This window comes from Barbus barbus (assembly GCF_936440315.1).
Source record: "Barbus barbus genome assembly, chromosome: 39".
In the NCBI taxonomy this organism is placed as follows: Eukaryota; Metazoa; Chordata; class Actinopteri; order Cypriniformes; family Cyprinidae; genus Barbus; species Barbus barbus.
In genome coordinates, this window is record NC_136717.1 from 1,538,596 (window position 1) to 1,566,285 (window position 27,690).

Genomic DNA, 27,690 nt, shown 5'->3' on the forward strand with positions numbered 1-27,690 from the left:
ATGAAAATATATGATAAATTTCAGAATCTTAGTATGAAAATCTGATGGAAAAACTTTTTTCTGTTTCTTGTTCTCTACAATACTAAAGATTAGCTGAATTAGAAAAGGAGAAAGAGGAACTGGTTGGAGAGCTGGATACATACAGAAGCCTTAACGTTACACTTCAGCAGAACTTAAATTAAGTGCTACAAAGAGCCTTCTCAAAAACAGGTATTGTTCCAAACCTTGATGAATGGCCATTTTAACTTCTCTCCAGTGATGTTAGATTGGGTTCAAACCCAGGCTCTGACTGGGACTTCTATGGACATTCACAGAGTTGTCCCTACACTTGTGTTGTCTCTGGTTTTTGTTTTGTCATTACTGAGTATCTAGATTGTGGAACTTTAAGGCATTTAAGCATGTGAATGCAGCATAAAAATATGTATTATTGTAAGTAAAAAAATTACAGTATACACAGAATATTTATAGATTTATATATAGGTATATATATATAGAGAGAGAGAAAGAGAAAAAGAGATGCATACTGCATCTACAAGTAGTGAAGGGATATAACACTCAATTAGAATATGAATTCACCTTTTATTTTAAAGTATTTACATATTTGGTGTTGATGCAATAGATGAGCTGTTCATCTGTAATCTCAGCAGAAAGAGGAATGCCAGATTAGCCATATCATGTAGGAGGAGAACAGGTAAGGTTTTCCATAAGGTAGGTTTGAGAAGTCTAGGAGATGACACAGACTGAGCAGCTCTTGACAAACTGGGAGACTTCCCGGCCCATGCTGGGACACCAGTAGGGATGATGGAGGAGCGAGAGGGTTTGCTGGCTACCTGGGTGTCCAGACCCCGGAGATGAATGAATCCAGAAGGGTTAACAGTAGGAATTATATTACACAAACTTTCCCTTCTGGCCCTCCCAGTAGAGCAGGCTCAGAGCGAGTGGCTTCCAAGATCTGATCGTCAAGAGACCACTACATGGGACTCAAAATGATGACTAGAAGGATGATGGGTTCTGGAGGAGAGAGTTATTGTCCTCGGGGGGGGTGGATATGAGACAGTGCATCTGCCTTTTGGTTCCTTTATGCGGGCCAGTAAGTGACTGTAAAGTTGAAGCAAGTGAAGAACAAAGCCCAGTGGGCTTGTCAGGGGTTGAGACATTTAGCATCACAAAGATATTACAGATTACTGTGATCAGTTATTACATCAAAAGGGTGTTTGACTACCTCCAGCCAGTATCAACACCCCTCTAGCGTAAGCTTGATAGCTAGCGGCTTCCATTTTCCAATGTCATAGTTTTGATCTGCCGGGGAGTTTCTTGGAGTAGAAGGCACATGAATGGAGGATGGGAGGTTTTCTGTGGCGCTGGGACAAGACTGCTCCAACCCGACCATGGATGCATGTACCTCGTCTATGAAAGGGACTTGTGGAGGTATGCCAGGGTAGAAGATGTGCAAAAGGTTTCCTTGAGCTGATGGAAGGCGTTGATGGCATCAGGCGTTCAGGACAGAGACTTGACTTTATTCCTGAGGAGTGAGGTGAGAGGTGCGCAGATTTTGCTGAAGTTGGAGATGAATCAGCGATAGAAATTGGCAAACGCCTTGATGGTGGTAGGTTGAGGCCAATCTCTGACGGTTTGTATCTTCCTCTGGTCCATGTGAATGCCATGATGGTCGATAATAACGGAGGAACTGGATGGTATCACGATGACTCGCGCTTCTCCAGTTTGAGGTACAAGTGGTTCTCTCTCAACTTCTGAAGAACCTGTTTCACATGGTGGCGATGTTCAGCCAGGTTCCTGGAGAAGATGAGGTCGTCGATGTACACAATCTGTACATCTGTGACATTTAATATTTTGGCTTTCATCACTTTTTATTTTTGTCCTTCTTCAGAAAAAATGTTAACAAAATTTAAAAAATTTAAGTGGGTAAATTGCTGAAATTTGACATGGAATGACCCTTGAGAGGTTTTGTTCATACAATTTAAGTCAACGGAAATCAAAAATTTACTAAATATCTTGTCTTTTAAGTGGCCTTTAATTTAAGATGTGCCTAAAGCAAATGCTCGTTTATTTTCTGTTTTGAAGATCCACGTACGAGACAATATTTGGATTAGAGAAGAGGTGTGGAGGAAAATTACGTCAACCACAAAGGATTCTCTCTTCGTAAAAGAGATGGCTGTGGCATTGTGGGGGACAGCCACTTTACAAAGAAGAAGTGTGTCAGGAAAGGAGTGTCCCACAAACAGAAATTCACCAAAGCCTCCCGACACCCTCCAAGTTTCAAGTGTTGAGAGGTAATCTAATTTCTCTATTAATTCATGCATGCACTGTATGTAACCATTAACCACCACCAATTTTGTTAAAAACAGTTGAAAAATTGTTCACGCTAAGATATTCTCATTCATATTCATCCATTTATACTCATTTATCAGTCAATAAAATATCAATGTAAATATTTCTTAGAACATCAATGTTTTTTTTTTTTTTAAGTGCCTGCCAGATCAAATAAAAAATAGTTTGAATGGTTGCTTGTGGTCCTGCAGATTATTAAAAGTAAAATTGGAATTATTTACATTGTCACAACACTCATTGACAGGAAAATTGGGGCAAACACTATGTGATCAATCAATCAGTCAGTCAGTCAAAATCAACCAGCCAAGACCAGCCTGACCAGCTAAAACCAGCTAAGACTAGCTAAAACCAGCCTGATCAGCTTAGGCTGGTTTTAGCTGTTTTTTTCAGCAGGGAAAGTTTCAAAAAACAATTTGGACGTATAACGGAGTACTTCTGTGCCAAAAATCTCACTTTCAGGTTCGTACACGGGACTCACTCGGGAAGAATGTCTCTAAAGAAGTGTGTTTTTGGTTGTGAGTGAAAGATAACCTTGTTCAGCTTCCAAAAAGAGCCCAATGCTGAAAAAAATCAAAAAGAGTTCAATGCTGGATTTGCGCATCGTTTGATACTGAAAGATGGAGCAGTCCCAGCTATAAAAGATCCCGGTCATGATTCAGAACTGCAGACGGTAAGTGAAACGGCATCAAATGTCTGTTTTGTTGGCGATCGGCGCTCAAGTGCTCGTCACTCTTTAGCTCCGCCCACACGGCACTCCTCCAGGAGCTCGGCTGTTTTCAGAGAGAATCATAAAGCTGTATTTTTCTTTTATAAATATGATAAAACTAAAGACTTTTTGGAGATATGAAGGATGCAGTACGACTCTATAGGTACTCAAGATTAACATGAGATTGGGTGAAACTATGTGTGTTATGTCCCCTTTAAGGAGTTAAAGCTGTTGTTTAGACACACTCGTTAACGTGACCAATGTAAGCCAGCAGCTGCTTGATTAGTCCAGAGTGTGGTATGATTTATTATTGATCTATTCTTATGTTTATTTAATAAAGAATCATTATTCGTGTGGATACCATATATCACATTAAGTAATTTGATTCATAGACTCAATGTAAAGCATAAAATGAGGTAAATTTCATGGCCGAATGATAAATACATGTATCAGTGTAATACGTTATGTTAAAAGTGAATGAATCAAGTGTGTTGGATCCAGTCTACACTATCTATCTCTATCAGAAGTCAGGATTTGCCAGATTAATAAAATATCAAAAATAAGTAAATGAATATTGATTACATTAAGAAATTAATACGTAAAGGTTAAGTACATAAATGTTTTGAATTTGTGAAATGTATTTGTTGAATATATTCTTATTTTGTGCACGTGTGAGTATATTATTTTCCGTACATGTAAATTGGGTTTAATGCACGTGAATTAATTACTCTATATTAAGTTGATGTAGCATATCATATTAATCCTAGAATGTGCTTAAGCAGCATGTATTCATAAAAATATACATACTTTTTAGACCATATAGAGATTTCTGCAATGTTCATATTCTGAGTGAAATATTAGGAGCTGTTTATGAGATTTGCTTCTGCAACTTTCCATTTATATTCATCTTCACAAGTTCAGGAAATATGCCAGTTAGTTACTGAAAACAAGTAAATCGTTGTCAAATAGGTTTATTGTCATACTGCAGTTGTTACAAAAAGCTGCAAGAAATTTCAGAGAATCACAGATCAAATTAAACTTTACTGATGTCTCACTATAATTTCAATCAAGTAAGTACATTTTATTTATAGAGCATATTTAAATTCATCTTACAGTGACCAACGTGATGTACAAAACAATCATAAAATACAGTAAAGTATCAAATAAATTCCAAGATAAGAATACTAATCCATAAATTAAAAATGTAGGAAAGGCCATAGAATAAATTTTGTGTTTTAAGTCTAGACTTAAAAACCGAAATAGACGGAGCACTCTTAAAGTCAGGTAGCAACTGATTCCATAACCGCAAAGCCTCTGTCACCTTTAAACTCAAGTCTAGACGTGAATACTGGAACTGTTTGTATGGACATTTATATTATATCTGTGTATTACTGATATTATTACAGTCCGTAGAAACATCACTGTTGTTTCACATGCATATTTCAGCTTAGATCTTAAGATGTGACAACATTTGACTGAACATTCAAAACAAAGTGAATTTAAATAGTTTAATATGAATGTTGTAATAGTACCATGTATTTTTTTATTTCACAAAATAACCTAATTAAAGGGTCATTAAAAAAAAAACAGGTAAAATTAATAAACACAAGACATGATATTTAATAGACATATTTAGATGTTCAAAATACACTATATATATAAATATGTATCATAATGAGTCATTTTAAAATACTCTTCTCACAGATCCATTTATACGTATAACCACATGGAAAATCAGCCCATCCTGGTGAATGATTTAGAGCACAGTCTTCCTCTGATGTCGGGGCTTTATTCGGTTGGCCAGGCTCCCAGAACCTGTATCAACAGATCAGCATTATATGTTCAGAGCTGCTTTCTGTGTGATATGATACTGACTGTGAGAATCATTTATTAAATAATAATCAGTTCAGTTCAGTGATTTCTCACCCAGAGGTCACATTGCTGCCATCAACCCATTTCCATGTGCCCTCCACATGACTGTCAGTCAGACCAATCCAGACTACATCACCACCAGACATGCTCTTCACAAAATCCTGAGAAGTGAACAATAACACAATTTATCAAATGAGCACAGACCCATTTCAGCACATTATCTTTCATTTAAAACTAAACACCATGATTACACACACACACACACACACACACACACACACACACACTGACTTGTTCCTCTCTGTTGTTTATGATGATCAGATCTGCTCCTCTGTTTGTACAGTATGTTCTGCTCTTAGTCCAGCTCTTCGTCTCAGAGGAAATGAAGTAAAGACTGGACTGATGGCACTTCCATCCACCTATTAACACAGAAAAGCCATCTCTTGTGAAAATAAATATACTATAATGTATTTTAAATAATTATTTTTTAATGCCCAATATACTTTAAATACATTTACTCGTATACATGTAAATACATGTAAACCCTGCAATTGTACCTTTGCTATACTAAGCTGGTATAAAGCCAACACGTCCGCCCATGGGGCTGGACATTCAGAAAATGTCGAAAGTAGGCATATATTAATCTTACTCTTCTCAGCAAAAAAAATAAATGCAATACAACTATTAGTATTAATTATGAACATTTTCTTGAGATGTTGAAAAAGAAAATTAAATCATATGTTCATGTTGTTTTTTATCGCATTTTGAAATATGCGTATCTCCTGAGATATGTTGCCTGTTTAGGGTATAAAAAAAAGATTATCCTCAGTATTGAGAATGAATGGTGTCACAAAGTAAATTCTGCCTCAAGTTCTGGTTATTTCTTTATTGTGAATTCTGGGGTGGTATGGAGTGGGGTGTTTTGAGGGGCTATGTTAATATTTGCATGTAAAACCAGTGTTGCCAACTAATTTTCAGGGGAAGTCGCTCAAGGAAGGTCGATTTGTTGGGAAAAGTTGCTAAATGACGTTGTGATGATCATTGCGTAATTACGATGCAAGAATGTGTCACTAGGTCTACATCAAGTCTCAGCAAAAAATATATTTTATGTTCATTTAGATTTGTTTGTAAAATAATAGAAATGCCTAATATAATATTAAAAATATAAATGTATTTTTAAATACAAAACTGAATTATTGAACACTTACACAGTTTTGAACCATTAAAATTGACTTTTTATTCGCTAATAAACTTATAAAACTACACATTCTGATCAGTTATAGTTTTAAGCAGTGTATTAGCAGTAGTTAGTTACTGTGCTACACTCTAAGAAAACTCTTTAAAAATAGGGTACAGTCTACTATGTTAATATTAAGGAATTTCTTTTAACCTGCATTTTAAATTACCCATTGTATTTTGTGTTTTTGAGTTACAGGGTTACAACAGATAATGGATAACACATAATGTCCTGAAAAATTACTAGTACCTTTTCCATTTTTCTAGATATTTTTCTTACAGTGTACTAACTGAACAACAATCGCAGGTACAACCTAAGGTGTATCATGAATAATAATAATTGAATAATTGTTCATTTATGATACACCTTAGGTTGTACATGCGATTGTTGTTCAGTTAGTACACTGTAAGAAAAATGGAGAGAACATTGCGTTTGAAAGGTCTAGAAGTAAACTGATGTTTACAAGAACATTCGTTTCGTCCCTCCCTTCATAGAAAAAGGGAAAGGGAAGTGGTGTGTGGCCAAGTATGGTGACCCATACTCAGAATTTGTGCTCTGCATTTAACCCATACAAGTGTACACTCAGTAGTGAACATACACCCGGAGCAGTGGGCAGCCATTGATGCTGTGGCGCCCGGGGAGCAGTTGGGGGTTTGGTGCCTTGCTCAATGATTTCGATAAATACTTAACTCATTTTGAGCGTGCAGCTGTAACTTTATGTTGGCCTAAGTGTGTATGGACCTTACTGCTTCAATGTGTTTTAACAGGTATGGCTCAAGTTATTCTTCTTTACCTTCTGACCAGATTTCGGATTTTGAGGCTGTTAAAATGCAAGATCCTATGAAATCCTAGATTTTGCCCATCTTAGATAGATGATAATTCTTGAGGAATTTAAGAGTTGTTTTCCTCAGATTGTGGCAATGTTCTTGAATGAGCAGCAGGTACTCCAAGTATACAAAGCAGCTAATTTAGCAGATGAGTTCATGTTGACTCCCAAAAGTGTTTGTTCAGCCATTTTGTATAAACTTTCATGAGAGTATTGAAAATACTGCAGGTCTTGAATCTAGCTCCTTCACTCGGGGTAAGAAAGGAGTTAAAAAAAAAAAAATGTGTCTGACTTTGACAAGTAATAATTTGAACCACTGAAAAAATCCTTAGCGTTGAGCCCTGGGCTTTTTTCAGTGCCATTTTATTCCCTTCCCACTCGACAACTTGCAATCAAGTCAAATGTAGTCACCAGGCTGTACTGGTTAACTAAGGCAAACGTGCCAGAAAATGTAAATTTTTAGGAGCTTTGGCTACAAAATGTCCTCTTCAAAGACAGAATTTAAAATATATAAAAATATCAAGTGCATTTAATGGGTAAAAGCAAAAAAAAAAAAAAAGCTCAGCACAACAGCGGCCTGTTTTTCCGTTCATAATAGGTCATGGAAATTCAGCTTTTTAGTCAGTGAAAGTCAGGGAATTTGACATTTAGCTTAGAGTGGGAACTCTTAATAATAAGTAATAATAATAAAATAAATTAATAGAGTGCAAGTCTAAAAGGGACACGTTTTTTTTTAAAGAATAGAATTAGAATAGAGAGTGCTAGAGTTAGAGGGTCAAATAAAGATGGAAGAGATGTGCTTTTAGCCGATTAATTGTAAAGGTTTGATAGAACTGGCTGGAAGACCTGACAAGACAGCATTGCAATAGTCCAGCCTGGACAGAATAAGAGCTTGAAAAAGGAGTCGTGAAGCATGTTCCCAAAAGAAAGGGCCTGATCTTCTTGATGTTGAATAAAGCAAATCTTCAAATCTTGCTAAATCTGCAGGACTGGGCAGTTTTAGCAATGTGGTCTGAGAAAGTCAGCTGATCATCAATCACAACTCCAAGGTTTCTGGCTGTTTTTGAAGGAGTTATGGTTGATGTAGTCTCGCGTAGCCAGACCTTCAGACTGACGGCTGAAGGTCTGGAATCTATGGTAGCTTTCATTGGCCAAGGCCCGCCCATGATGCCGTTTGACCAACATGTCAAACAACCAATCACAGTTCGTTTCATTCAGCTTCACGTTTCGGGGCGTGGAAATGTCACCACAATAACAGACTGGTGTGTAAAACTCTCGGACGTATTTTAAAGATTCTATGCCGTGAACTTTAAATATCTCCCATACTCAATTGTGTATAATTCAACCAATCCGACGACGAGTTCGAAACTCCTGAAGTGTTTCCAGATATGTGTGCCATATGCATCAGACGTTTATTCAACGTTCCATGGGCGTGACAGCTGAGGCTGAGACTATGGTCGATTTGCCTAATTGGATGGTGAAATTGTGATGAAACGATGGATTTGATGGAACCACAAGCAGTTCTGTCTTGGAAAGGTTGAGTTGAAGGTGGTGGTCCTTCATCCAGCAAGAAATGTCTGTTAGACAAGCTGAGATGCGAGCAGCTATCGTCGGATCATCAGAATGGAATGAGAGGTAGAGTTGAATGTCATCAGCATAGCAGTGATATGAAAAGTCATGTTTCTGAATGACAGAACCTAGTGATGCCATGTAGACAGAGAAGAGAAGTGGTCCAAGAACTGAGCCCTGAGGCACCCCAGTAGTTAGTTTCTATTTTTATGTTTTCTTTTTATTTGTTTATTTTATAATTTAAAAAAAACATTGCTACGTGTACTGCATTAGGCTAAATGAGACTTGTCATAGCACTTGCATATCATTGCTTTTTTGTTTATTTTGATTGCTTCCATTGTCCTCATTTGTAAGTCGCTTTGGATAAAAGCATCTGCTAAATGACTAAATATAAATGTAAACACACACACACACACACAAACTGAATATGCATTTAAGCCAAGCCAGAGCTTTATACAATATAGATAAAATGTAAACGCAGAAATGCAAGGGGGTAAAATAATTTGTGTGGCATTAAAATGGCTGTTTCCCAAATGAAACAAAAGAGCTGTTAGTTTCGAATGATGTGTGTAATGTAGAAAACTCTGTTTAGAGTTTTGCAAAAAGTTTGTTTTACAATATCAAACTGAGTTTAAAGCATGTAATGTGCTTGTAGTTTTGCAGACTTGGTCTAAAGTTTAGGTTTATGAGTGAATGGTTTCAATAAGTGGGCCTCAAGCATTACTTTTTGTGTCTAAGCAATTTTAAACTGTAAGAAATGTGCATTGTGCACAAGTATTACTCCGAATAAAGTTTAATTATAATTTGTATACCAGTAAGTCTCAGTGTTTGCTCATCTGCAATTCGTCTATAGGACGTTTCCTATCAGATGTCAAATAGACTTTTATTAGATGTCCGTGTAAAGTCAATTCTGAGAATTGTTTGTAAACGCATTATAAATGTTAGAAATGCATTGCTGAAACATGTTACAAAGACTGTGAACTATGTAGTACTTCATTGTGGAGTTAGACCGTTAAACTGTTTTTCACCGTTTTCGTGATCAGGATTTTTTGGACACAATCGAGCCACCGAGCACGGGCCCTTTTCCAACACTATAAGATGTGTGTTTGACTTGAAGCAGCGCTGCAGACTGATCGGTGTGTGACATCAAAGTACAGTGAGAGCTACAGAGAGCAGACGAATCGTTTTCGAATATTTAATGTCATACACTGATCATTCTGCAGCGCTGCTTCGAGTCGAACACACCTTAGCATTAGCATCAGTGGTTCACGAGAGTTACTCTCATTACCGTTAGTTACTACAGCCTACAGTTTGCTAGCTAGCTATGCCTTAGTCACATAAATGCTTAATACCTGGTTGCGATCATTTACAAAACAGCTTGGTCTCCTTATTAAATAAGCCGCTAGAGGAAGACAGCTTTTTTTTGTCCGACTGCCACAAGAGGTCGCCTCTCCATCATATTGACTCTCACACAACACTGGACTACATTTCCCATCATCCACTGCGCTGATGACACACACACAGCTGAATGCACTGATCACACAGCTGTCACCAATCACACACTCACCTAAGACCTATTACACACACTACATAAAACACACTCAGATCCTGATCTAGTTGCCGAGTATTGTCTACCGTTTAGCACTCTCCTAGTGTTAGCTACTGTACCAAGCCATTCGCTGTGTGTTTTCTGTTTAGTCTTTAGTATTGTTTTACGTTTATCACTCTCCAAGTGATAGCTGCTTTGCTGAGCCTAGTTTCTAGTTCTAGTTTAGTCTTGTCATTTTTATGTCGCCTTGTTTCCTGCTCGTGTCCCTTGGATTAACCCTTGTCTCGCCGCTCGGACTCTTGTTTGTTCCTCGTCTGGATTATTGCTCACGTTATCGGACTGCCCCTCTTGTGAAGCCCTCTGGATATTGTTTGCCGATCAAAGACCCACGCTTGTCCTACGATTACTCGTGTCTTGCCTGTGCTATACCCGCTTGCTATTGTTTGACCCTGTTTGTGTTTTGACTATGTTCACTAATAAAATGTGATTTAGATTTTATGCAACAGTTCAATAAACAAGAAGTTAATATTAATAGACTTACGTTTAGACACCGTGTTTCCTGCTTTTGCTCTATTTCGACAACAAAAATAATTCCAAACACAGCCACAGAGCGCAACATGACGGGGATTTGTTCCTGAATAAATCAATCTTTTAAATGATTCAGTTCAATCGCAATGACTACCTTATTAACGCTGACTTACTGCCACCTATTGGGCGTTATAATTTCACATTTAACTTTATCTTAATTTTTTTAAATAATTTCAAACATCAGTTTTCAACGTTTTATGTTTCAAATATCAAAACATTATTTATGCATTTGTAACTGCAGGTTAGCGTTCAATGTCCCTCTGAGTGTGTAAATGCATCTAAATGCCACTTCAGATGCATTGCAAAGATACATTTTGTTGATACTGATTTCATTTGCTTGGTAACAGCCCAAATGCAAGAATTTGACTCAAAAGATGATGCACGATTTTAGAAAAAATGGCTTAAAAGTAAAAATGCTGATAAAACTTGTTGGAAAAGACTCATTTCTATCACTGCTGTGAACTGACAACACAGAATATGAAGAATATCAAAAAAATTCAGCAGTCAGCTGTCCATGGTAATCTTTAAGATACCAGCACAATAACACACTCGGCAAAATATTGTCCAATTATCGATAAAATCCCAGAAAATATAAATATATTATATTAGCACACCCCTAATTCATGTCATTTTATATAATAATTTATTGATAATAGTTCAAATCAAAATGATTAATACTTTTGACTTAGCCATAAATGTAAAGTTTATAATTTTTTATAAAACTTTTTGTTTTTGTGAAAACTTGTATCTGAATTGTAAATGATGCTTTTTACAGTGTAATATGGTACTATAGACATTGCCCTACCCCGCTCATGTGGGATTAATTTGACTTGTGCAGGTCTTATAAAAGGTCTTACAAAGTCTTAAATTTGAGTTTAAAAATCTACAGAAACCCTGTGTAATGAAAACAAACTTTTCTAAGAGCTTATTCTTGAATTGCTGTATGTGCACTGTATCTCTATTTATGCTGTATACTGTAACAGACATTGACCTCCAAAATGATTCCTGTTTCAAAAAAGGAGTTTTTTGTGAGTGTTTTTCCATTTCAATCTCACTAATGTTCTCTCTGCAGTGAAGTTGTCTGTGTATTTGTCAGATTTGTGTGTCATCTCTAAAGCCAAAGAATAGAAACTGATCATAGAGAATGTTTTTGACTAAAATATTTGATTTTGACCTGGCAGTTTGAGGTTTGTATAAGTTTCTGTGTAGTTTTGAGATTGTGTTTATAGTTTAAAATGGTGAATTGTTTCACGAATCAAGAAAAACTGTAATGAAATGAATATTGACTTATAAAGCCACTTGTTGCAATGTCTAATTTAACTATTTATTCATCCACTACAATAATATTTTAACTTAAATTATCTAAATGACTTATTACAACAGATCCGATACAGTCCACTTTAAAATCTGAGTCTGCTTTAAAGCAAGTTACCATTTAGACTGAAGAACTGGCAAACACCAGCAGAAAGCTTCTGAAGTTCACTTTTTTCTGATTTCAGCAGGTCTCTTTCCTCTGTGAGGTTGGTGATCTTGGTTAATATCTGTTGTCTCTCTTGAGTGAAGGTGACACACAGCACTATGACTGCGGTCAGCAGAAGAACACACAGCAGCACCAAACACACCACAGCTGCTCTGGAGCTCCTGTTCTTCACACCATCACTTCCTGAAGATGATAGACATGATGTTAGTCTCTTCACTTCCTCATTTCACACGGCTCACATCAACTGAAAAATGCCAACTATTTTCAATTTGACTATTTGTCAAATGGTTTGTGTCCTTGTGTTTTAAGAGTAAATGCAGAAGAATTGAGAATAGTTCACTAAAAATGGTTTTTGATTATTTAGGTCATCCAAGATGACCTTATATCCTATATATATCCGATATATCCTTTATATCTTCTTATTTCTCTATTTCTTCTCATCTGTAATACGTCTATAGGACATTTCGAATCAATGTCAAATAGACGTTTATACACAGCAAATGCTTTCCAGATCAAGATTTAACAGACATCTTGCAAACATATGCATACTATCTGGGTGGATGACCTGGAGGTGAGTAAATAATCAGAAAATGTTCATATTTGAGTGAACTATTCCTTTAATCTCAGTTACCTGTGTGTTGAGGTGTTTGGGTTGTTGTTGTGTTGAAGTCCTCTGTGTCTTTCTTATGTTTCATGTCTCTTACAGCCTCTGCAGTGATGTAGATATCAACAATCCTTTCTATTCGGTCTTCTGAGTCCATTATCGAACCTTTATTCATACTATCATTTACAATTCCAGGCATTTATTTTTTGGTGCACTTGAAATGATTACAGTCGTTTATCTATGAAATATAATTATAAAGTGTTAAAAAAAATACACTGAATTATATACTGAAAAATATAGTTGATTAATCTCAGTACCTGTGAGTTCAGACTTTATATCTTGCAACACTCACATGTTCTTAGACATATATATATTTTTAAATCTTCTCTGCATATTTTCATCTATATACGATTGGACAGCTTCAGTGTCGGCAAACTATCCCTAGTTTCTCTCCTGTAGTAGACTGTGTTCCTCATCGGTGTTTGTGCAGCTAATATTTATGCAGAAAGGAACTGTTTGTGTGGAAATATTTCAAGTATTTTTGTAAAAAAGGAACTTGAACTCATTGCAGAAGGATGCTGAATGTTTTAACACAATCTGGATTGTGTTCATTTAAATGAGGTTCAAATGCATGTATTCATTGTGACAGGTGGTGTTGAAAACTTTTTGGAAATGTCTAGGTTGTTGCTGGTACATCAGCTGATCAGTTTGTTTTTTTTGCCAGTTACGGAAACTGACAAGAGAACTCTTCACGAGTTCACAGTCATAGATATGGAGGCGGATTAGACTCACTAATAATTCACGCAAAAACCACGATGCACACATGAGTATCCCAATTCACATGCTTGAAACCCAATCTACGTCCACGAAAAAATATATATTCACAAAAACCAATTCACGTGCACAAAATAAGGATATACAGTCATAAAATACATTTCACAAATACAAAGCACAATTCACACATGTACAACTGTGTACAAAAATTTTGAATGTTTAAAATTCATGAGTTCATCATGGACTGTGAATGTGCGAATCGTCTTGGATTTGTGTGTGTATTTTTGGAGATGGTCCTAACTGCAGAAGACAAGATCCAGGGAGCGTGGTTGGATCTCCTCCCACCTTATACTGTATATACCTGAACCTACCCGTCTCCACCCCCTGATCCCTAAACCTACCCGTTTCCACCCCCTGATCCCTAAACCTACCCGTCTCCACCCCCTGATCCCTAAACCTACCCATCTCCACCCCCTGATCCCTAAACCTACCCATCTCCACCCCCTGATCCCTGAACCTACCCGTCTCCACCCCCTAGATGTGGCTCCAACCCCGCCCCCTGGATCTTTGTTCTGCAGTGTGGGTCTACTGTATTTTTGAGACTTTCCTGGCAACAAACTCCTCCCACACGGGTCGTTCATACTCTTTAGCCAATCAGATTTGAGCCTATCGATCGGCCAATCATAACCCGCCCTGGGCGTGCCTACCTGGATGTTGTGTCATCACCACAGTTCGGTTCAACAGAGGTTTGTGCAGTTGATCGTTTGATTTTAGTTAACTACCCTAGCGGAGATGTTTTATTTTTGCATGTTTACCGAAGTTAAAGAAGTTAAATCGGTCGTTTAGATAGTCGTTAACGTGACTAGTGTTAGCCAGCGGCTGCTGTTTAGTCCAGAGTGTGTTATGATTTAATATTGATTGATTCTTATGTTTATTTAATAAAGAATTATTCACTTGGATACCATAGGTTACCACATTAAGATATTAGATTCATAAACTCAGTGTAAATAAGGTTTTGACTGATGGGACATGTTGTAAATAAATAGATGATTATATAGATTTTGGATATTTTTCAAGCAGTCTCTTGTGTTTTTGTCTTGTCTTGTGTGTCAAGTCCAGCGATGGCATGCATTCAGCTGATTACGATCTTCAGTCAAAGGGTATTCAAACCTCAATTACACTGAATGGCTGGTATAGTGTCCCATTTAGAGTCTTTAGCATTCTTTTAAAGAACATTTCACGGCAGAATGATAAATACATGTATCAGTGTAATACATTATGTTAAAAGTGAATGAATCGAACGCTTTAGATCCAGTCTTCACGATCTCTCTCTGTCAGGATGTGCCAGATTTTGGTCTGATATTCAAAGCTAACACTTTGGCATGTAACTTGTAGAAGAGATGCAGATACAGAAAGAGCAGGAAGCATGAGATAAAGTGATGATAAACTGAATAAAACTGATTGAATCATCTTTGTTGTATTCCTTTTTATGATCAGTCTGTCTTTGGTGACAGTTGTGGAATTTATGCTGGTCAGACAATCAAATAAAATGACTGCTTCCCAACATCATCTTCGATTTTTACATCACAACTCAACATATGATTAAACATTAACAATGGTTAATCACAGAAATATAATATGAAAAAAAAGTGTAAATTAACTGATTATATTAAGAAATTAATACATAAAGGTAAAGTACATAAAAAATAGATAAAGATTATTGTGAATGAAGAGGTCTGTAACTGTGATCCAGATGTTAAGTGTTTAAATCCTGAAAAATGCAATTAGTGTGTATTAAAGGGGTCATGATGCTATTTTAAAGATCATTATTTTGTGTGTTTTGACAATGGGCATCCGATGACCCCTTTAAGGATGGGTGAAGGGGCAGTTGAGTAGATTAGAAAGATTGTTTTGTTGCATGGCATCAGTTTTGAGTGAGTTCCTGAATAGTTGATGCAACCTTTATGTAAAGAAATATTGCTTGTTGTTGCGAAGTGTGAAGTGGTTATTTTCAAAGATCTGCCTTGAGGGTACACCATATTGTTCAGTTGTCTATTTGAAGAAACTAAGGGCTGTTGATGCTCCATTTTTTATTGCAGCATTCAAGCATAACCATCCATCATATAAAAATGAGGTTAACGTCAGTGATGGAAGAAAACACCATACTTCTCTTACTTTCCTGCTCCAAAACTGATTATGGTGTACCCAGGGGTTAAATTGGGATTTGTTATGTGGGGGGGCTCTATATCGATCTTATAGAAATATATATACACATACATTTAGTAATTTAGCAGACACTTTTAGACATAGTGACTTACAAATGAGGACAATGGAAATATATATACGGCTTTAAGAGTAAAAAAAAAACATACACAGACAAAACCAAAGGACAGTTGGACATTGCGGTGGATCAGAGGTAAAAAAACTATTTAAATACTGTTCAGCTTCTTGCACAGACCATTTTTTTCGTGTTTTAAGACCTCAATGTATCGCCACGAGCCGCAGGGTTTAATTTGGTTTTGTCTGTATGTTTGTTTTTGACTCTCAAAGCCATGAGTCCCATTATATGACTAACAGACTGCAACGGTTTGAGTTAAAAATCTTTGTTTGTGTTCTACTGAAGAAACAAAGTCACCTACATCGTGGATGCCCGGGGGTAAGCAGATAAACATCACATTTCCGTTTTTGGGTGAACTATCCCTTTAACATTATTATGTACATTACCATGCAAATCACTTGAGAGTTGTCATAGCAGATTATTTGCATAATGTCATGCAATTAGCAGTGAGTCACTGAATGACCCCGTGACATTATTTATTTTAATATGTAATGTGATCTTTCCTGTGTGTAGATCCTTTTCACATTTCCAGGGTTGTCTGAAGTAGAAGTTATCATAGTTGGGTGAACTTACACAGTGGTGAATGGAAACCGCAACAAATATATTTAGTGTTCTCATTTTCCCCAACAGTAAAACAAAGAAAAAACAATTCATAATTTCACTAATAGAGAAAAAAATTGATTACAATGGTTAAAACAGAAAGACGTCAAATTTACCATCATTTCCTCAGGCTTTGTATTACATGCAGCAGCTTAACTAGTTTTATGTAATTTAATGGTAAAGTATAGCGTTAAAGTACATTTAATTGTGAAAAAATAAATAAATCTATTTTCTAGATTAAAAATGTTAATAACTATGTAAATGCATCATCATATGCATATGATATTCTATACACACACACACACACACACACACACACACACACACACACACACACACACATACAGAGGCTGAAACCACATACTTCCCTAAGATATGGTAGGCAACAAATAGGTGAATGGACATTAAAATTTTCACATCATTTTTTTGACAAACTGAATTTCTCTATTTTCTTAAATGCAAATAATCAAGCAGTGGATTTCCTCAAAAAAACCTTTTCTCCTATCGAACTTTGACATGAATTGTTTGTGAGCATGTAAACCACACATAACTAATAAAAGTTACATTATTTAGCAATGTAAATAATGTCAGTTAATATTTAGTAAACTGATTTCCACTTTAATAAATAATATAACAAACACCATTAATGTAACTATTTGAAAGAAAACAGGATGTTTTGTTACAGCTTCTGGAGCAAGAATGCTGGCATCTTGCAATACCACAGCGTGTGGCAACACGGGTCGGTTTGCTCCACTGCCCAGTGAAGTAATCTACACATTCTTTACGTTTTGAATACATGCTTGTATTGAAATGGAGGAGACTGAACTTGAAAGGACTGTTGAGCCCATAATAAGTGCAATTGCTCATGCATTTGAGCCGACATTTTTTAATGAGGAGTTTGTTTGGAAGAGCATCTCTCTCTTCATCGGGGTGGGGGAACGGATTTGGCACCATCAGGTTTTATTTCAACTGCTAAATGTGAACTATGAAGATTTATAAAGGATATTTACATTTAGTCATTTAGCAGATGCTTTTATCCAAAGTGACTTACAAATGAGGACAATAGAATCAATCAAAACCAACAAAAGAGCAATGATACGCAAGTGCTATAACAAGTCTGTTAGCTTAACACAAAAAAAATAACACATGTTTTCTTTCTTTGCTCTGACCAGGTGGCACTAATCTGTCTTCAAAAAAATAGATTTGAAAGGCCTAGTCTATATTTTAATCTGAAATACTACATTAATTAAAAAAATATTAATTAATTAGTTTTGAAAAATGTACTATTTTCAGTGGGAAAATTTGTTAATAGTTATTGCATAAATATTTATTAGTACCATACAATTCTCTCAAAATACAAAATAAAAAATATCATTGGATAAAAATACATTACATTGATTTTACTGGGGGGCAAAAAAATTTACAGATGTTTTGGAAAGTGCTACGCCACCTTTTTGTGCCATCTAGTGGTTTAGAAGAATCAAGATAGAAGATCTTTAGAAGATCAATTTTACCCCAGGGCGCCTTTCCCCATTGTGTCTTTTTTGACCAAAAAGTGACCACTTGGCCTCTGATTGGTCTTACCCCATTAGTTTTGCTACAATTAATTCTTACTGCGCTTGGTTTACTTTCCAATTGTAGACTCATTCTAGTTTGAACCATTTTCCTGATTACTTTAGTCTCATACTCCCCCTGGATGCAGATGTGCTCGTGGCCGTTCATCATACTTGTTTGTGCCATGCTTGACACGTTCTTGGAAGTCACCCAAAGGTCACTCTAGTTCATTGGTGCTGCTCAATGGAACGTACCATACTTGCCCATTAGAGCGCACCTAAAACTCACAGTCTATATTAAGACATCCAATATTGATCAGTAATTGTAATTATAACCATACATAATATTTTAGAACAAAATCTCACAACATTGGTTCTTCACTAACAACTTGCATGCTGGCGAGAAGGCTGTCAGTCTTCTGCAGGTCATCTTTTATCCAGGTCTTATGCTGCCATCTTACCAGATAACAAATGGTTGACTGATCAGCAAATTACTTCAGTTAATTTAGTTTTGACCTCCCAGCCCATGCATCATTTCTGTCTGCACACAATAAGACATTTTTTAACAAGATTCTTTTTTTTCAGTATTATGAATTTCTCTGAGGACTGTAAAAGGGCCCAAAAACTCTGGATCAAGTTGGATGTTGTTGCTCACATATGTTTTCCTCCAAGCAAGATCCCCAATACTATATATTCTGCCCTTCTTTTTTTCAAGTCTCTCTTTTAAACTCTCTTGAGAGGCCTTATTGTTTGGATTCACTAGTTTTAAGATTTCTTCATATCTGGTTTTCAACACACCATTGGACAACATTTGTTTAAATATGTATTTCACCAATAAATCAACTCAGAAATCCTCTGTCATTTAAATGAGCATTTGTGTATTTTAGGCAGCAGTGTGAAGAGGGGACTTTTATTTTGTTTTTATGATGTGACGTCATAAGACTGTGCCGCTGAACACGCCGAAGCCTCTGGGAGGAGAGAGAGGAGAAAGGGAAGATTGGAGGTGGTTGAAGATGAGTTGGGAGGTTAATCAGGAGTTTGTAGGTAGTGTGAATGGTCCATTTCAAAGGTAGGTGGCGGTAATGCACTTATAAGTAAAGCCAGAAGAAGACTGCGCCTCTGTTCTCCTGCATCTGTTGAGATTCAGACTGAAGAAAGGTTTGTGTGTTTTTAAGGATTTAACGTGTTTAAATCAATGCAAAAAGTCCAGGAAATGTAATAGTTTTACAAACAACGTAAAATGGTTTAATTATTGGTTGCCAACGTCAGAAAAGGCAAATAAGGGATGCTACCTCATGTGTTTATGATATGTTTTTCTCACTATGCTTATCCTTGGCTTAATATTTTAGCTATAAAATTGGATTTAGCTGATCATTATACCCCCGGTTTCACAGACGGGGTTTAAGCCTAGTCCTGAACTAAAATGCAAGTCTGAACTGTTTCAACTGAAATAAACCTGCAACTGGCTGATCTTAAAATATATCAGTGCCTTTGGTTTTTTGTCTCAAGATGCACCCCAGTAGTGTTTTAAGTTTAAGTGCAGTAAGCATGTTTTTATAATGAATGACTGAAAGTCCTAATTGAACTATGGTCTAATCCTGGCTTAGTCTGAGCTCTGTCTGTGAAACTGGGCCATAATGTATTTTGGCTGCTTTAATTTCTACACTTTATTAAAATCTCATTTCAGCCATCAAATTGTGTTTATTAAAAATACACATTTAAGTAATTTCTCTGCTGGTCATCACTCATAAACATTTGCAACATTTTAATTAGTTTACATGGTTATGAAAATTAAAACGAACCTGCAGGGAATGATCTGGGAAGTTTCTCTTTAGGTTATAAAAGACAAAGAAGCATTCAAGGAAAGTTCATAGACTGTTTTTATTAGGATCCCAATATAGCCATCGCTCTGTGTTTGTTGGGTATGTCTGTGAATACGGGAAAAACTGTGTTTCATACGGAAGGCTTCTTTAATGCCTAAAATACGAGACAGTTGTGTCTTATACGGTTGGCAACCCTAACTTTACATTTATTTTAATATGGTGATTTAAGGCCATTAGCATCACTTTGACCAGCTTACTTAGCAGTGCAGTAACTAGGGAGCAGATTGAGACACGCGGAGATCTAGTTTGCATTTATTTTTGGTTTTCTTAATTATTCTCATCTTAAACAGACAAAGTGTTTAAACACAGAAAACTCCTGCTGAAGCGACTGAGATCCACGTGACACTGTTATAAAGATGGAGTTTATTAAAGAGGAGAGAGAAGACATGAAGATCGAAGAAGCATTCAGAGTCAAACATGAAGATACTGAGGAACAAACAGGTTGGTTTTCATTCTCAAAGCTGAACTCACTCATTTAATCCTTATTTAAATGTTCATCTCTACTGAAATGAATGATATTTTTAAAGAATGTCATGAGCGTCCTGATTGAAGTTGTTTTATTTGACATGGAGTGGGTCCTCATGCTGACCAGAGAAAAACACAATGTCAAAATGACTGTTTTTGGCAAGTGACTTAATAAATCTTAAATGAGCTAAAAAAAAGTCCTAAGTGACTGTAAAGAACAGGGAGAAAATTGCATTTGTCAGATCCACTTCATGAGCAACAGAAGAGACGGCACTGCTTTTATGCTGAATTCGAGACTATAGTCTCATCCACACAAAGTCAGAGCTTTCGTGAAAAAATTCTCACGATCATTGTTTTCATGATCGATCGTCATTGTCACAGCCAAGGACTCGATTGCTGTTGCACATCCCTACTCAAGAAATACCTGCGTACACACAAAACCACTGAAACCCACTCAAAACGATATGCCGAACCAGTATGTGTCGCTGTAATTCTGCTACAGAGATACACTAAAAATGGAGAAGACTTGTGCGCTGTATACAAACCCAAGACAACAACAAGAAAAACTAGTAAAGCTAATAGGCTCAGCAGCTCCTGCAGCACAATCTGCAACAAGCATGTAGTCTGCTATTCAGATCATCATTTCACAAAATATACGGATTGGCTGCACACACGAAAATGCAAAGGTGTCGTTTTCAGATTTGTCCACTCTTGAGCCCGGTTTAAAAAAAAATAGCGGTTTCATACTCCCAAAAAGCCAGATCCGTCTGGACGAAACGCTGATACGATACAAAATCTTTGCGTATACAGCTAAACGCGTCTGTGTGCGGCCAAAGTCGCATGTGAGAACATTCTAGTTGAATTGTTCCACTTCCAACTTTAAGGCTTTCCAGTGAATCACACGTGACGACACATTCACATGATGCTGCCATGACACGTTTTTTGTATCAATTATAGCAAAAACAGAAAAGAAAAACCTGAACAAAATACTGCCGATCGTTTTGAAACCATGCCATGGTACAAATCCTTGTGGAGTCAAGTCACCTTTATTTATATAGTGCTTTTAACAATACAGATTGTGTCAAAGCACTTAACGGTATCAAATTGGAGGATAGAGTGTCAGTAATGTATAATAATAAGATTAAACATTACATTTTCAGTTAAAGCCATTACATTATTGAATTCAGAGAACCAAAGCAAGGAACCAAAACTCCCTCTGTGACAGAATGGAGAAAAAAAAACCTTGGGAGAAACCAGGCTCAGTCGGGGGGCCAGTTCTTCTATGGCCAGGATATTATTGTTTATTTAATGTTTACTTATTGTTTTAATTAATTTTAAATGTATAAATGTATTGTATTTCTATTTTTATATTGTTGCAATTTCTAACAATAATAGTATTATGTAGTTCGGTATTTTATTATATTTTTAGTTATTTGTTTTATTTTAAGTTTTATTGTATTTTAAGTTGAGGTCTTCACTGGGGATATGTCCCCGGGGCTCATCCAGGTGTCCGGCCTCCGCCGACGATCAGGGCCACATACATCATCTTCCGGACTGAGAAACAGAATAGAAACAGACAAATATTAGCGTAGATGCCATTCTTCTTGTGATGTAACGGGTACATCATGTGTTATGGGGAGTGTCCCCGGTTCCGGTTGATCTAATTAATGCAGCCTAACAATCCTTTAATGGATTTGAATAATAGAAGTGTATTAGTGTGTTATGTGTAAACCAGGTTAAAGAAATGTGTCTTTAATCTAGATTTAAACTGACAGAGTGTGTCTGCGTCCCGAACAGTGTTAGGTAGATTGTTCCAGAATTTGGGAGCTAAATAGCAAAAGGATCTGCCGCCCGCAGTCGACCTTGATATTCTAGGTATTATCAAATGGCCAGAGTTTTGAGAACGCAGCAGACGTGGAGGACTATAATATGATAAGAGCTCGCTCAAGTACTGAGGAGCTAAGCCATTCAGGGCTTTATAAGTAATTAACAAGATTTTAAAATCTATACGATGTTTGATAGGGAGCCAATGCCGTGTTGACAATGTTTTTGAGATGGAAAAACAGTTTTACAGATGCTAGAAACATGGCTTTCAAATGAAAGATTGCTATCAAACAGCACACCTAGTTACTGATGAAGAAGAATAGACAGAGCAGCCGTCAAGTGTTAGATAGTGCTCTAGGTTATTACATGTGGGGTTATTAGGTCTGATAATTAACACCTCTGTTTTTTCGGAATTTAGCAGTAAGAAGTTACTCATCCAGTTTTTTTTATATCAACTATGCATGTTCATGGGGCTCTCACCTAATGAGCTGGTGATCTGAATCAGGTGTGTTAAAATGGAGACATGACATAAAATGAGTGGTGGGTCCCTAAGACCAAGAGTGACTGGTCAATAATATCCCAGTTTTGTTGGAAAATGTTTGTTTCGATGTTTTAATACGGTTATCTTGGTTTTGATGTCTGTTGCTTTAAGTGCCACTAACCTGTATTTGTCTTTTTTTCACTTTAGACCTGATGGCGCTGAAAGAAGAGAAGCAAGAACTGACAAAGATGGAAGAGAAAGATCAATATGAGAGACTTGGCTTAATGACTGTGGAAACAACTTCTTCACCAAAAAAAGTTCAGAAGACCGAATCTAACAGTTACTTAACCTGCCATCAGTGTGGAAAAAGTTTCAAGCAAAAATATAACCTTCAAATGCACATGATTGTTCACACTGGAGAGAAGCCTTTCAAATGCCATCAGTGTGGAAAGAGATTTGCACGTAAAGAAAACGTTAAACGCCACATGAATAGTCACACTGGAATGAAGCCTTTCATATGTCAACTGTGTGGAGCATGTTTAACACATAAACAAAGTCTTGATTCCCATATGAAACGTCACACTGGAGAGAAGCCATTCACATGTGATCAGTGTGGAATGAGTTTCAGACATAAAGTATCCTTTGATTACCACACGAAGAGAGAACACTCAGGAGAGAATGGTTTTACATGTAATCGGTGTGGAGAGAGTTTCACTTGTAAAGGAAACCTCAAAACTCATATGAGACTTCACACTGGAGAGAATCCTTTTACATGCAATGTGTGTGGGAAGAGCTTCACATATAAAGCACCCTTTGATACCCACATGAGAAGTCACACTGGAGAAAGGCCGTTTGCCTGCAAACTGTGTGGTAAGAGCTTCTCACGCAAAGGATCTCTTCAGATTCACATGGTCGTTCACACTGGAGAGAAGCCTTTTCCATGTGATCAGTGTGGAAAGTGTTTCAGACATAAAACAACCCTTGATTCACACATGAAATGTCACACTGGAGAGAGTTCTTACATCTGCAAATGTTGTGGGAAGAACTTCTCAAGTAAATCAACCCTTAATGCCCACATGAGAAATCACACAGGAGAGAGGCCTTTCATATGCAAACTGTGTGGGAAGAGCTTCACACAAAATGGAAATCTTAAAACTCACATGACCACTCACACAGGAGAGAAGCCTTTTGTGTGTGCTCAGTGTGGAAAACGTTTTGCACGTGAAACGAACCTTACTTACCACATGGCGCTTCACTCAAAGGAGTTTAAATGTCATCAATGTGGACAAAGATTCCCAGACAAGAGACGCCTTAGCTGGCATGAAAAAAATCATTCTCGAGAGTCTTTCACTTGCCATGACTGTGGAAAGAGTTTCAGATTTAAAGGAAAGTTTAATGTTCACATGAGAATCCACACTGGAGAGAAACCCTTCACCTGCACTCACTGTGGAAAGAGTTTCAATCAGAACATAACCCTTCAGATTCATACGAGGCTTCACACTGGAGAGAAACCTTTCACGTGTCTTCAGTGTAAGAGGAGCTTCACATATAAAAGAGACCTGAACCGTCATTTGCAAACACATGGAAAGAAACTGCAGTGCTCTGCGAGTAGAAAGAGGCCTGGAAAAAGGAGCAGTTTGAAAAATCAAAAGCACGTTCGCTCTGGAGGAAGGCAGTTTAATTGTGATCAGTGTAATAAAACATTTATTTTGCCATCACACTTACAGATACACCTGAAAAGTCATGCAGATGTGAAACCATATTTGTGTTCTTCGTGTGGAAAGCGTTTTAAATGGCTCAGTAGTTTAAAATGGCATCAGAAAATGCGCATCTGTGTGAAACTAAAGCTACGTTCACACCACAGCCGAACGTGACCTAAATCTGATCATCCACCTTAATGACCATTTGCATTCTTCTCCTCTAGAGAGACTCTTCTACATTTTTAACCGCTGTGTATGGGACCATCTGCTTTGCTATAATTCAGTATAATTCAATTTTGGTTTGCCACAGGACACACCTTTTGTGTATATGAAATTCATCTTTGAAAGTTTACAGATACTTACTTTCAAAATTAAATGTCATTTAATACAAGTGTCGTTGTCAGATTAGTTAATCGTAAAGTTCATTAGTGATGAAACTCAATTATGAAGGCAGGAAATAATGTCATTATCCAGATTAATTCAGTTCCATCATGTTCTTATCTGAGGGCCCGTTTCCACCTGGGTCACTTCATGCATTTTCTCTGATTGGATAGCTATCTGGTTTTTTAAAACTGTTCCATTTACACTTGCCCATAAATGTGTCTTCACAAAATGGATATATATCTGATCTTCAGTTCCCGTACTATATGCAAATTTAGCAGACCAAAGGTGACAATGGCAGGGAACACAAACTCAAGTGACGAGTGGAAGAAAAACCTTGAGAGAAACCAGACTTAGTTGGGGGACCAGTTCTCCTCTGGCCTCAATGAACAAAAACTGTAATTTAAGATTGAAGGCTGTATCACAAAAAATTGTTCCACAAGTAATTTCTATGATTGACAGCGATAACTGTAGCAATTAACGGAACAAAATACCTGACGAGACTGTCAAAATAGACCTGTGTATTAAGTGATTCAGAGTAACAGAACTACAGCAGCAACATGTCGGTGTTGGCTGAAGCTTCTATAAAACTTAATTGTAGTTTTTAAACTAAAGGCAGGATAGGTGATTTGGTTCAAAAACATTTTTTGTTATGCTGGTTGAAAGTCTCTTCACATCCTGATAGCAAGCTCTAAGTTAAGTGGTCTAAATTTATCTATGTATTTATATCGTCTGTGGAAGGCATAGGACCATGTAATGTTCCAATCAAAATGTTCTGTCAGAATATTATGATAGGTTGTCCTGCCTTCCTGTCAAATTATGTATTTACCTCTGCACACCCTGTTTGCGCAGAAATGATACGTCATCAGCGTATTCCAGCGAATGACAGGCAAGGCATGTTTATTTATACAGCACATTTCATACACAGCGGTAATTCAAAGTGCTTTACATAAAAGAAAGTGAAATAGTCATTAGCAATAAAAGCAGGGAATTAAAAAAAACAAGTAATTTTAAAATTATATAGAAATTGATTTAAAACAGTTAAGGATAGAAAATTGTTTTAGCACATCTGATCTGAAATGTGTTGTAGCATAACTTGTTTAATCCCATATTAACAATAAAATATACGTTTGAATTTCTTGAATTTCTACAAGCTGTTGTTGAAAATAAAAATAACTAACTTGTTTACATCCCTGTTTCAGTCTCTGTCAATATAATAGTTGTTACTACTTTATTCTCTTGTTGCCATCTTATGTCAAAGCAATGTAACTAATGTAGCATTTGGACTAATCCGACACACAACTACTTTAACAAATAATCTCTAACGCCCCATTCACTCGGGCGTCGGCATCAACGCTTGACAGAGGGTGTGTCTGAAGCTTGGTGCAGACGCGACCGTCATAGTGACAACAGCCAATCACATTATTTTTCTGGTGTTGCATGAACGGGATTGGTTAGCGTCTGCGCTAGGGTATTTGCATAAGGCAATCTGATTGACTGACGCCTGCGTTGGCGCTTGAAATGTTGACAAGTTTTCAACTTCTGCCGCGAGCAACGCCAGGGAAGCAACGCAAAGGACCCACAATTCAGTTAGGCAATGCTTGACGTCAGTCCATTCAAAGTAAACGAGAGACGTTGACGTCAAAGCCCCGTGTGAATGGGGCGTAACACCCCCTCACCTAACCAAAGGGCCTTCCCCCGAAATGCAACTAACACCTCCAAAGGGCAGAACAGGCCTCTGGTTCCATGGCAACCAAAGACAAACCATCTGATAACACTATTTTTATTTGCTCAAAGGAATGCGGGCAGAGCAACTCTCCATTTCTCCCTAGGAAAGACACACAATGCCCATAAAAATGGACTCTTCTGTAATTAATTCATAGAAAAACCTTTCTTTGAATGAACACACATATCCTTAAGGTCACTGTGTATATTTTTACTGTTGTTGTATAGTATGCTGTTTTATGCATGCTTATGATAGAACCACTCGTTCATATAACTTTACCTATACCATGTTTAGTATCGATGAATTCATCTTCAGATGATCTAATCGAGAGTTTATATTACATGTTGATACATAGGCAACATATTAGTAGTTTTTGCATCAATGCTCAGTCACATTACATATGCAAATGACTATGCTCCCAGACAAAGGGTCATAACCCCCCCACCCCCGCCTCCCAAATATTTTCCCGGTGTGCTCCAACATATAGCCAGTCTGCAGTTCTTTTAGAGGATCCTGAGAGGATAAGGAGGATGGGCTAGAACTCTTCTGGACCCCTAAGTTGGTGCCAGGCCTCGCAGCCTTGACTTTCCATTCATCAAAGACCCTAGGATCTCAACTGATGTCTCTCTTAGATCTTTTTCACTTTCCACCTGGGAAGAAACTCCCAATCACCATCGAGTCAGAACATCTTTGGGGTTCATCACTCTTCAAACCCGGAAGAACGTGATCGCAAGTCCGAACCCTTGAAACCATCAAGACTTTCATCCGAGACTGCATCTGGACACTCGTCAATGACCAAGGCAATGCAAGTATCGTACAATTAACTAAACAAAACAGAGGTTTAGTATAAGCTATAGACCCCGTTATAAACAGCGCTGATGGTTTTACTCAGGTGGTTTTCCTGATTGTTTCATCCATCAACTCTCATTTGCCCTTTTCCCATGTATGAGTGATTGTATGTTTGTTAGACTAGTTTGTGTTAGTAATTAGTTAATAAAACTCTTGTGCAAAAATTACATGCCTTGCAAATTAATATCCCTTTATGTTTTTGGTCCTTGCTACATGCTCAAATAGATTAATACTTAGGAAAGTCACTTATTTTCTGTGGCCACGAAAATACCCTTTCTTAGAGTTGATATGAATTTACACTAAATGTTTGCTGGACGAACAGATTAGTTGATGGCA

At 37.1% G+C, this 27,690-nt stretch overlaps 3 protein-coding genes and 1 long non-coding RNA gene across 5 annotated transcripts in view; 2 read left to right on the plus strand and 2 right to left on the minus strand.

The window, feature by feature from the left end:
• The window catches only part of LOC306858939 (uncharacterized protein), a 429,579-nt gene that overhangs the window by 283,515 nt on the left and 118,374 nt on the right, over positions 1-27,690 (minus strand). The window lies entirely within an intron of this gene.
• LOC306858963 overlaps positions 1-27,690 on the plus strand; it is a 1,377,007-nt gene that overhangs the window by 136,736 nt on the left and 1,212,581 nt on the right. The gene's annotated exons all lie outside the window — the stretch shown is intronic.
• LOC306858223 (C-type lectin domain family 4 member E-like) lies at positions 4,012-13,254 on the minus strand. The gene is made up of 6 exons (XM_079398651.1): positions 13,098-13,254; positions 12,808-13,018; positions 12,129-12,359; positions 5,219-5,346; positions 4,982-5,088; positions 4,012-4,870 (listed from the first exon to the last, which is right to left on the minus strand). Exons 2-6 carry the CDS (start codon positions 12,977-12,979, stop codon positions 4,735-4,737), a joined length of 774 nt encoding a protein of 257 aa, XP_079254777.1. The 5' UTR covers positions 12,980-13,018; positions 13,098-13,254; the 3' UTR covers positions 4,012-4,734.
• On the plus strand, positions 19,009-25,730 carry LOC306858753 (uncharacterized protein). 2 transcript variants are annotated; one of them, XM_079399448.1, is made up of 3 exons: positions 19,009-19,203; positions 20,219-20,369; positions 22,906-25,730. In XM_079399448.1, exons 2-3 carry the CDS (start codon positions 20,285-20,287, stop codon positions 24,570-24,572), a joined length of 1,752 nt encoding a protein of 583 aa, XP_079255574.1. In that variant the 5' UTR covers positions 19,009-19,203; positions 20,219-20,284; the 3' UTR covers positions 24,573-25,730. The 2 variants fall into 2 exon arrangements, with proteins under 2 accessions (XP_079255574.1, XP_079255575.1); XM_079399449.1 differs by lacking the exon at positions 19,009-19,203 and having other exon boundaries at positions 19,506-20,369.

Excerpts from the sequence above, each read along its gene's own strand:
- LOC306858223 (XM_079398651.1), bottom strand. The coding sequence starts at position 12,979 with ATGCCTGGAATTGTAAATGATAGTATGAATAAAGGTTCGATAATGGAC. Across the intron at positions 5,089-5,218 it reads TAAACAACAGAGAGGAACAA|GATTTTGTGAAGAGCATGTC; the intron begins GTCAGTGTGTGT and ends TTCACTTCTCAG. Across the intron at positions 4,871-4,981 it reads GGCAGCAATGTGACCTCTGG|GTTCTGGGAGCCTGGCCAAC; the intron begins GTGAGAAATCAC and ends CTGTTGATACAG.
- LOC306858753 (XM_079399448.1), top strand. The coding sequence starts at position 20,285 with ATGGAGTTTATTAAAGAGGAGAGAGAAGACATGAAGATCGAAGAAGCA. Across the intron at positions 20,370-22,905 it reads AGATACTGAGGAACAAACAG|ACCTGATGGCGCTGAAAGAA; the intron begins GTTGGTTTTCAT and ends TTTTCACTTTAG.